This window comes from Sebastes fasciatus, chromosome 3 (assembly GCF_043250625.1).
Source record: "Sebastes fasciatus isolate fSebFas1 chromosome 3, fSebFas1.pri, whole genome shotgun sequence".
Lineage (NCBI taxonomy): Eukaryota > Metazoa > Chordata > Actinopteri > Perciformes > Sebastidae > Sebastes > Sebastes fasciatus.
This window is the reverse complement of record NC_133797.1, coordinates 16215895-16227131: the sequence shown is the minus strand read 5'-3', so window position 1 is coordinate 16227131 and position 11237 is coordinate 16215895. Positions and strand designations below refer to the sequence as shown.

Below are 11237 nucleotides of genomic sequence, written 5' to 3'. Positions count from 1 at the left end.
CACTGGAGTACACGTCAATGGTAAATGATATATATGTTGAAAGAAGGTCTGTATGCTTCCTTATAAATATTTAATTGTGAATAAAGTTAAGGAGGTTTCCTTCAAAATTATTCATAAATAATTACCCTGCTAATTACCACATGCAGAATTATTTAAAAAGACATAAATATGAACTGCTCTTTCTGTGGTGCATATTCATAAACAGTTTACACCTATTTCTGGCAAGAAAAGACAGATATTTTTTTTATAATAAATTTGACAAAGATGTTGGCATTTTTTTTTTAATTTATAAATGTAAATTCAACAATAAAAAAAATAAATAATAGTTTTGTTGTTTTCCGGAAGAATGTTGAGCAATTTGTAAAACTATAACTTCTAATTCAAGATTCAAGCCCTTTATTGTCATTGTGTAGTACAACGAAATTAGATGTGACAATCCCATAGGTGTTAATGAAAAGATAACACAATAAAAGAAGAGATAGTGCAATATTAATCTAAAAAATATAAAGGATAAAACAATATAAAATATAAAAATATATGTATATTGATGAGGTGACAGTTTTGCCAGATTATAGTTTTGCCATATTAAGATAAAATAAGATAAGATGAACCTTTATTAATCTCTGGAGGGAAATTCAGGTGTCAAAGCTGCAACATCAGCAAACAGAGTGAAACACAGGAGAGGTAAAGGTATACAAAAATTATAAAAACAATAATAATAGAGATATAAAAGATACAGAGTGAATGGGTGAACAAAGTGTATGCAGTCCGTCAATAAATAAATGTAGTATGTGCAATAAATAAATGTAATATGTGCAGTCTATAAAGTGGTATATAGGATGTATAGTGTAAAGTAAGTGTAAAGTACGCCAGTGGTTAGAGTCCAAGATGGTTGCAGATAGTGCATGTTTAAAGGTATATAGTGCATTTTTAAAGGTAGATAGTGCATGTTTAAAGGTAAAATAGTGTCCGTCAGATAATTTTATAATTATTGCACAGCATCATATAATTATTGCACAGAGTGATCAGCATGTTATTGCACATATTCGTAACAGTGGATTTACAGTATTTACATTGCAAAGTATATTTGTATACATTCTAAAGTATATTTTATACTATTTTGGTCTAGTGTGGTATAGGCTACCCCTGGCTCTATTGTTATTGTTCTGTTAGTATACTGTGCCATGTATACTGAATGTATTATGTTGTTTAATATTAATAAAAAAGTACACGTCAGTCGAAACAAGTGATATTTGTTTTCCTAGTATGGCGAAGGCATGACCCGCCCTACACGGCCTCTGATTGGCTTACTCTGACATCCGTACCTAAACCTAACCAATCCAAACCAAGAAGGCATCGAGTACTAGCCAATCAGAGGCCGAGGTGGGCGGGACTTAACTTTGACTTCCAAGGAAAAAAAACCTTGGCAACCAAGGCCTATAGAAGGAGGTTAGGACACGGGTCTTGTTGTATGGGGTATTACGCATGCGCAGTGTAACTCAAGCTGCGGTCGTGTGTTTTGATTGGCTCAATTTCGACGAGTGCAGACCAGATTTTACTCCGGCAGCAACATTTTATTGGAGTAATTTTGTTAGTGATATTGACTGGAAGAAAGTTTGGTTCTTACCGCAAAAGTTCCTTCTAACAAATAAGGTAAAAGAGGTGATATTTATGCACAGATTCTATCCAGTGAAACATTTCTTACAAAAGTTAAAGAGTGACATATAGATGTAAATAATCACATCCTGAAACTTGCTCTCATTTATTCTGGTCCTGTAAATTTACATGTGAATTGTGGAAAGATGTCAATAATTTTATACTTGTTAACATTTTCCCAGATTTTGCACTGTACTATAGAAATATTATATTTGGTTGCTATGATTACAGTGACAAAGACAGTAATGCATTTTGTCTTATTAATTTAATTATAATTCTCGCAAAGTTCCACATTCACAAGTGTATATTTACCCCATAAAAAGCCTAATTTCTTTGTATTTATGAAAGAAATGGAATTATATCAGTCAACAATTTCTTCCTCACAAAACAAAAAAGCAATGAAAACAATGAATGTATGCAATATCTTTAAAGTTTTTAAGTGAAATTATTGTCATACTCTCGCGTGGTCTCTTTTTTATTATTATTTATTTATTTTTATTGTGTTTTTTTAATTATTATTTTATGTTGGTTTTGTTTAATTTCCGTTGTCCTTTTATATATTTGGCACAGCTTTGTTTATGTTTTCGCTATGCTTCTTTTGTATGTAAATGTTTTTAATGTTTTCTGCTGTCATTTTGAAATAATAATTAAAAAAAACCGGATGTATGACGCGTTGATGACGCGTGTCCTATCCTCCTTTCTATAGGCCTTGTTGGCAACCAGGAAGTGGCTAGTAAGCTAGCAGCGGATGATGAGCAGCTGAGACTCTGCTGGTATTGTTGACAGGTTGGTAACCATTTGCTCAATGAACATGAAGCTAGAACTGATAATGAAACCCGTATTTGATTAGCTGCTGACTAATTAAAGCCACATTATTTCGCCACAGCCTGTCGGGTTTGTTAATAAACGAGCGTTAGCTTACACTAGTAGCGAGGAGCAGCCAATAGGCGACGTCGCGTTGCTGCCGGGCGTAGAGGAGAGGAGAGCTACACACAGGATGTAGTGCTGCTGGGTTAAACAGGTGCCGGTGGGTGCTTCTTGAATTAGAGGCACTGCAGAGACGCTGTGTTTATTTATAGCATGGTCGTCGCCGTAAGAACACATCCCATCATACAGCATGCAGGATTAACCTGAAGGTAACAGTGAGGCTGAGATGACGTGAACTGAACGTGTGATACAGCAGGCTGCTGCAAGCCTCACTACAGGAAGTCTGTCTTTATCTGAGATGTTATTATAATAACATATTATACTGTGTATATGCTTTCATTCTCACTGTGCAATATCATTTTCCACTTGTGCAATTGTGTTAATAGTCTGTTTATTGTCAATACTGTATATACTGCTGCTATTTTTATACTTCCTTCTATTTAAATGATTCATATTTTGTTACACTAGGTTTAGCTTTTTTTTTTTTTTACTGTGTTAGCTGATGCATCTTGTTTCTAGCACTATCCCCTTTGCTGCTGTACACTGCACATTTCTTATCTTATCTTACTTTAGTAGTAATGGTAGTATTTCCCACTGCTTTGGTTGATGAAAGAACACACTTCCTATGTGAATTTATGCATACAAGTAAAACTAATGCTGTCTAATACAACAGTCCTGCAAAAAAAAGCATAAGATAAGATATTCCTTTATTAGTCCCGCAGTGGGGACATTTTCAGTGTACAGCAGCAAAGGGGATAGAGCAGAAAACAAGGTCAACAGGAAGTCTCATTGAGATCAGGATGTTTAAAGGTAGACCGGATAACAAAAAACTGTTACAATCAGACAACCACATAACAAGCCAGCACACATGAAAGTCAAGTCAATTTCAAGTAATTTGTATTTATATATTATTTATTTATATGTATTATTTATTTACTGTATATAGGTCAAAAGCACGAATCAGTTGGATGGTTCGATGGTTGGTTGATAAGTGCATAAGAAAGCACTGTTTGAAACAGACCTTCAGTTACCTTTCAGTTTTCATCGCTATACACAGAATTAGACTATTAAATCAGATATCTTCCCTCCTCCTCCTCTTGTCTCCAGCTTCAGAAGGGCAGGATGGGCCGGCAGAGGAAGAGGGTGGTGAGCAGTGAAGCTGTTCCCCTTCCGAGGAAAGATGAGAAGCCCCCTGCATTTCACCGTAAAGAGAAGAAAAAGAAAGTTGACATTGGCAAAGTCTTCATCAACATCTCCATCGGCCTTTGCATATTCAGCCTGATCTGGTTCTTTTACGCCCTCTACATGCGATCCAGCCTGGCCAAACGGGTGGTGACCCTGCACTCGTCACCTCCTGTCCTGGATGCCAATAGCAGCAGTGCCAAGGTCTCCACGCAGAGGTTCTGGGGCTCATACAGGCCTCAGGTCTACTTTGGCATGAAGACCAGGAGTCCCAGGTCGATTGTGACAGGTAGGCTGACACGTTCAGAGTCGAGCTGAAGCTGCTCTGTTTTTATTTATTTTATTTAACCTTTATTTAACCAAGAGAATCCCATTGAGATTAAGAATCTCTTTTCCAAGGGCAACCTGGCCTTTCAATTTCAAAAGAGAAATTTCAAAAGAGTCAGTTTTGTAACCTGGTAAATTTAATGACATTGACATCTTAAGGAATCTTCTCCTAATTTGTGGCGGAAAGAGTTAAAGCGAAAATCCAACTGTTTAAAGGGAAATCCAAACCAAAGTAACTTTATTGTTAAATATTGTACAGATCAGATTTCATTTGTGAATCTCTGAGAGGCTGAGATCAGGATGAGTGAAGATGTCATGTGGTGACATAGACATCACTATATAACCAATCTTTAACTAATCTTCTATCACAACATGAGTATTTAGCCGGGTCGCCGTAGTGTCCCTGATGCAAGGGTGCGTATTGTACGTAAGCGTGAAGGCTTCGCAGGTTGTTGCAGCGCTTGGTCATGCACTTCTGAATTTTTGTAACTAGGCGCCCGCTGCATGCATGGAGGTTTTCAAACATGACTGCCACAATAAAGCAAATAACTTAAATTCCGAAGTAAAATACTGAATTAGAAAGAAAGCCAATTTGTTTTTAAATGCAGGAGATCTTAGAAATCTAAATTTGAGTAAATATTTTGCCAGCCAAATCAAATTGTTTATAGGATATTAAACCTTTCAACCTTCTTTTCATTATAATACATTTAATACTTGACTCCATTCTTTACAGGGATTATATAAAGGCGATAAAGTATGTCTATGAATGTGAGATATGAGTTTACAGTAAATTGCAGGTCACACTCTTTTGCTTCTTCACAGAATATTTTGTTTATATGCCCTCTGGCGTTTCGGAGAACACTGCAAGGAACAACGCGTTGAGCATGAACGTGTTTGTGAGTGCTTGCGAGTATAAACAAAGCTTTACGCTGATATAACAATTACAAAAAGTGTACATGTACATACATAGACAGCTTTTGGTTTTCTAGATGTTATCTTTACTGTCAAAACCACACAAAAATGTTTCAAGTCATTGGAATACTGCAATCTGTTTTAGGGTGGAATTCCCCTTTAATATTTAATTGTTTGCTTTCACAAAATATTTGCTTTGTTGCATTAATCACATCTTGAGTGTTTAATTGCTCTGGATCAGGGAAATGATGGGAAACAAGCCCAGACACTTGTCAAATTCAAGTAAATTTTGGCCACAGTTCCTACGGCTGTTTACCCTGTCAGCCAATTTGGACGATCAATATTGTTTATTAGTTGACAGCATAAAGTGGACTACATTTTCCAATATTGAGTAACAACAGTTAATTAAGTGTTGCTGTTCTCAAAACCCAGTTGGCTGGTAACATGGTGCACGTAGCCAGTGAGTTTTGGGACTTACCTTTTTATGTGAAACTGTTGACTCATTTTTATTTTCCAAATGATATATTTGTGCATCTCTCGTGCTGTACAATACAACCAAATAACTTTCATCGTTAAATATCTCCCCAGGTATGATGTGGATGCGTCAGTTTTCTGACATGGATGTAAACCTGAGGCACACTTGTGAGCAAGGGGATCGTTTGCAAGGCTATGGCTGGATGATGCATGACGGGATCACCTTTGGCGTCCAGGAAATCCGAGACAACGATTTCACATTAACTACGGAGTTTGTTAAGAGGATGGGAGGGAGCCACGGAGGAGACTGGACCTCGAGGATCACTGCCAAACAGCATGTGAGCACTGACTGTTTATTCAGCCTTCTATGCAGATGTGACCCACATATATTTTACCATTTGTTTTAGGGCTGACCCGAATGCTTCGAAGCTTCGAACGTTGCCATGGTAATCAGCCTCCAAATCAGTATTCGAATGTCTCGTTTTTTTTTTTTTTTTATATACAAGTATGTTATAATAATGAATAAATCCCCAAATAGCCCATGAAAAAAGGAATAATCCCACAACATTATTCATTATTCATATTCAACATTCATTATTATGAGTTATTCTCAGACGGATATCACTGTTTGTTATGTGTGAAAATGGTATTTGGGACAGCCCAACCCTTCTGTTACATGTTTTGATAATTGTAGGCTTTTTTGTGTTTACTCACCAGAGCTCGGCCCCTCAAGCGCCAGTCATCTCCCTGATGTTTTACGCAGCAGCAGACACCCAGGGCTCACTGGAGGCTCACGTTGAGGACAGAAACCGCCTCACATCCATCACTGGTTTCTCAGAGGAGCTCGGAAACTTTAAGATCACCTTCCGAAAGCCAGTGACCGGGGAATTATCCAGTGCCAAATATGCAAGGTAAGTGCATGAATACAGAAGTAAAAGATGAAGTCAGAGGCAGTTTCAAAAAAGAGTGATCATGGACGAGGAAGATGGAGGGAACATATTGAGAATGACTGCAAGTGATCAGTTTTATCAGGAATAAATATATCCAGCACAGATAATTGACAATTAGGAAATATGAATTGCCTGCAGCAATTGGTTAACTAAATATATATATTTTTAAATTAACTTGATATCGTTCTGTTTTGCTGTACGGATCCAAATGGTTCAATTATCAATCAGTGAGGGGTATGAAAAGCCAGATGCAGATAAATCTCCATAGAAAGGCGAGAAGATATTGTCAGATAGCAGAGCTGAACAGTGGACATTTAAACTGCATATGAGGTCTCTCTCGGAAATGAGATTCTATCTCAAGGGATTTCCTGGTTAAATAAAGGCTAAAAAAAACAAGATTAGAAGATTCATGCATTAAAAATGCACGCGACGATTGATGAGTCACCAAATCTTAAACAGAAGAAATTCACTATTTGAAGTCTGGAGGTCTGTTGGACCTCTATTGATTCCCAGCTTCAGTCTTTGAATGATACTCAGTAGTAATGTCATGTTGTGCTGTCCATATTACTACTGAGGTAAAAAGAATATCCAACCACTAGATGGCAGCAAAAGCAGGACTTTCAGCTTTTGTTTCATCAATTTGTTAATCCAAAAACACACTGGAGGAATTAGGTTTTCTTAATTCTGAAGGTATTCTGAACGTCCTGATATACATTATAGCAGGATATACATTATATATAACGTTTTGAAAAGCCAAAGAAAAGTAGACCCTTTCCATAAAGGCTGTAGTCTTTTTCTGAAATGGCTCAGCTGTTTGCTTTATTGAGCAACGGTGTTTATCCACCTTCAGAAGGAACTGTCGGCGTTTCAGTATTGTTTGTACAGAGTGGATCAGGACTCTCTGCTAGCAACACCCACAGGGAGTGCCAATATTTCACACTTTCATGAGGGCCAGAGAAGACCAGCATAGCAAAATGAAAAAGGTACAGTATGCACTGATAGATATGATAAGAATTGTTTGAATTATAATTTATTGTAGGAAGATGGGTGATGAAGTATAAGTGGGAGCTTAACGTTTGATTTTACCGTGACCGGTCACTTAACCTCTGAGTCACCAGTACAATATGAGACCCTCAGGAGGACTCTCAGATTATGACGCAGCGTACTAGGGCTTCACAAAACATAGCTAGGCACAGTTGAGATCACTTGTGTGTCAGTGACTGACTATAAACTACTTTGTGTTGTGTGCTTTTGATTTCATAGGTTTTGAAAACACATTACGGTTAACAGTACTTTCTTGTCTTTTCAGCTACAACTATCTTCAGACTGTCTCTCCTGGCTTGGAGAAGCTGACTGACATTGTGAAGCAAAGTCTGAACCGCAGGTTTGTCTACAGCTCTCCTTCTGGTGAGAAGAGGCATTACATAGCTGTAGACACCTACAAGCCCCCCCACCACCAAAACCAACAGAAACCCGCGGAGGCAAGGAAAGAGAGTGACTTTGTGGTTTACCAGGTGACCGTCCAGACGCCGTTCCAGATCGAAGTGCTGTTCGAGTCTGGGAGCTTCCACAGCCGTCCCAACCAACTCGTGAGCTCAATCATGACTCAGGAGCTGGAGAGGAGGAAAGCCGAGTTCGACTCAAAGTTTGAGAAGACGTTTGGGCTTGAGAGCAAAGGTTTTAGTCAGGCACAGATTAAGTTTGGCAAGGCAGCGCTCAGCAACATGTTAGGTGGACTGGGCTACTTCTATGGCCAGTCAGTGGTGCAGTCAGTCTACAACGAATACCCGCTCCTGTACCCCGAAGGTGCTTTATTCACTGCCGTGCCATCGCGCTCTTTCTTTCCCAGAGGATTCCTTTGGGATGAGGGCTTTCACCAGCTGCTGCTGAGCAAGTGGGATCCCCAGGTGACGAGGGATGCTATTGCCCACTGGATAGACCTGATGAATATGGAGGGCTGGATCCCCCGTGAGCAGATCCTGGGAGACGAGGCTCGCAGTAAAGTCCCGGCTGAGTTTGTAGTTCAGCGTAACGAGAATGCCAACCCACCTACTCTTTTCTTAGCTCTTCAGGAGCTCATTGAACAGTTCTCTTCAAATCCAGAGAACGCGGTATCTCAACTGACCTTGCCTTTCCTCCGACGGCTCTTCCCCAGACTGAAAACCTGGTTTGAATGGTACAACACGACACAGACAGGGCCCCTACCAAACTCTTACCGCTGGCGTGGACGTGACAAGGACACCAATCTTTTCCTCAATCCCAAGACCTTGACCTCAGGGCTGGATGACTACCCTCGGGCCTCACACCCATCAGCAGAAGAGCGCCATGTGGATTTACACTGCTGGATGGCCTTGTCCTCAGGCATCATGGCAAGTATAGCCCAGCTTCTAGGCGAGCCCCATCAGGACTACGAACTCACCCACCAGGTGCTCCGTGACAACAACCTGCTGAATGAGCTCCACTGGTCGGATCAACTTCGTGCTTTCTGTGACTTCGGCAACCACACCCAGGCTGTGTCCTTACAGCAGGAGAAGGTGTACGTGCCTCCCGGACAACCTCGCCATCAGTTCCCTGTGGCACGCCTTGTGCGCTCGGTCCGCCGGGCCCCCAAGCTGCAGTATGTTAACGCTTTGGGTTATGTTAGCTTGTTCCCTTTCTTACTGCAGATTCTTACACCGGATTCACCCAAACTAGAACATATCTTACGCGACATGGGAGACTCCAACAAGCTGTGGACACCCTACGGCCTGCGTTCAATCTCTAAGGCCGATCCCATGTATATGAAGCGAAACACAGAACACGACGCCCCCTACTGGAGGGGACCGATATGGATTAACATCAACTACTTGGCGGTCAGGGCCCTGCACCACTACGGCAACACAGAAGGGCCAAACCAAGAGAAGGCTGCTGCTCTTTATGAGGAACTCAGGACTAACATCATCAATAATGTTTATAGACAGTATGTTGAAACAGGGTATATCTGGGAACAGTACAACGACAGCACTGGTAGGGGCCAAGGAAGCCACCCCTTCACCGGCTGGTCAGCCCTGACAGTATTAATGATGGCTGAACAGTACTGATACTGTACATCTCATCTCATGTTTTCTAAGATACTGGCCTTCATTTAGCTGGATGTGATTGAATGAACAACATGATCAGGTGTTAATATATAGTAATACGTCTTGTCTGATTGATGAAACTTGACAAAAACTGTAATTACAAGATTCAGCTAAAGAATAGGCTTTTATGGTCACATTTCGTCACTTAACCTTTTAATTAAAATAACAGGTTACACACACAGGTATTCTCTGAAGGGCAATTTCAAACAAGTGTAAGTGCAGCTATCTTTAACGTATGTGAAGCCAAGTACTATCTAGTGCTTCAGTTATATACTTAAGTTCCATTTAGGACACTTAATGAACTCCACATGCAACTTCATTGCTTCATACGGTTTTAATATGGAATGTCAAGACAGGTGATTACAGTATTTTTCTGTAATATGCAGGAAACCGCTGGTCCACAAGTCTATCTGGGAAAATAAGTGACGGCCATTATTCTTTATTGTGCCATTTTCTCTTTTAATCACGTCCTCAATTCTCTGTCTTAATGTTCAGTCATTTTGATATTTAAATGTTTGATCACAGTTCTATACAGTCTTGCTCAACATTTTTAAAATTACTACTTCTAAAAGCAGCCATGTTTTGTACACATCGCCTGGGGTTTGACTGGCAGGGAATACAACATTGACTGTGACATTGGTTTTGTTTTGTTAAAAACAATAAATGGTTTAAATAAAACAAATTTCATATTGTACTTTTTTGGTAATGTTGGTGTGTTACCTCCATGAATGTAAGCAAAATGATTTATTGAAACTAAGCCTATAGCTACAATCTGTGCTAGAATAGACCAAAAAGAGATCTTCTACAGGACCTGTCCTTACTTTATAATTTGAGCTTGGTAGTTACGGCTCAGACCCTGACACACCGTCACACAGCGTGATTATTCTATCACTGCTCGTGAGTTGCTGTGGATGAAAGTATCAGCTGACACGGTAATCTTTTTTTGCAAACACAATTGATAAATGTCTTTAATTATCTCTGGGGCTGCAACTAACAATTATTTTCTTTGTCGATTAATCTGTTGATTATTTTCTCGATTAATCGATTAGTAAAAGTAAAGAGTACATACAGTACATACATGTATGGTAAATGCACATCAGTCAGCATGAGTAGGTTTTGAATTTGTGCACATTTTATATCTCAGTTAGTTTGTATAATCTTGGATTAGTGACGTTGTTCTTATTGCCGGTAGATGAAATCCTTACCAGGGCTCCTTTTTCTTTTATTTTTCAAATCTTTCTAATACTCCCATAAATGCCTCAGGGTGCATATTATCCCAGAAATATGGATAAGCTTATGATGGAAGAGTTGTAATATTTAATGACCGTTTGACCGTACAGTGGAGAGCCAGAGTATTTTAATCCTCATACCCTATATGTACAGCTTTAACAGTAGTAAATTCGATTGATTTGCTTGCAATATTACTAAGTAGTCAAAATTGTTACCTGCCTCTAGTTCCAGCTATTTACCTAAACTCCCCCTGTTTAGCGTGTAGTGTTGAGAATTAAAATTACAGGATATTTTTATCCAGCTTTCAGTCAATAACTCCTCTAGTTCAGTCCGATGTCTGCACTCAGAGCAGACAGTAGCTTCAACACGCTGTGACCTTAAGTACAGCAGCCCTGTCCTCTTTCTTTTGTCAGATGGCACATTCGAAGGCCTCTAGCTGACGTCAATCTGCCTTTTTTAC

General features: G+C 39.4%; 1 protein-coding gene across 2 annotated transcripts; it reads left to right on the top strand.

The window, feature by feature from the left end:
- The first annotated feature begins 2327 nt into the window (after positions 1–2327).
- mogs (mannosyl-oligosaccharide glucosidase) lies at positions 2328–10229 on the top strand. 2 transcript variants are annotated; one of them, XM_074629257.1, is made up of 5 exons: positions 2328–2442; positions 3691–4054; positions 5593–5816; positions 6196–6389; positions 7738–10229. In XM_074629257.1, the coding sequence occupies exons 2-5, from the start codon at positions 3706–3708 to the stop codon at positions 9506–9508; spliced, it is 2538 nt and encodes an 845-aa protein (XP_074485358.1). In that variant the 5' UTR covers positions 2328–2442; positions 3691–3705; the 3' UTR covers positions 9509–10229. The 2 variants fall into 2 exon arrangements, with proteins under 2 accessions (XP_074485358.1, XP_074485359.1); XM_074629258.1 differs by lacking the exon at positions 2328–2442 and adding an exon at positions 2614–2792.
- The last annotated feature ends 1008 nt before the right edge of the window (positions 10230–11237 follow it).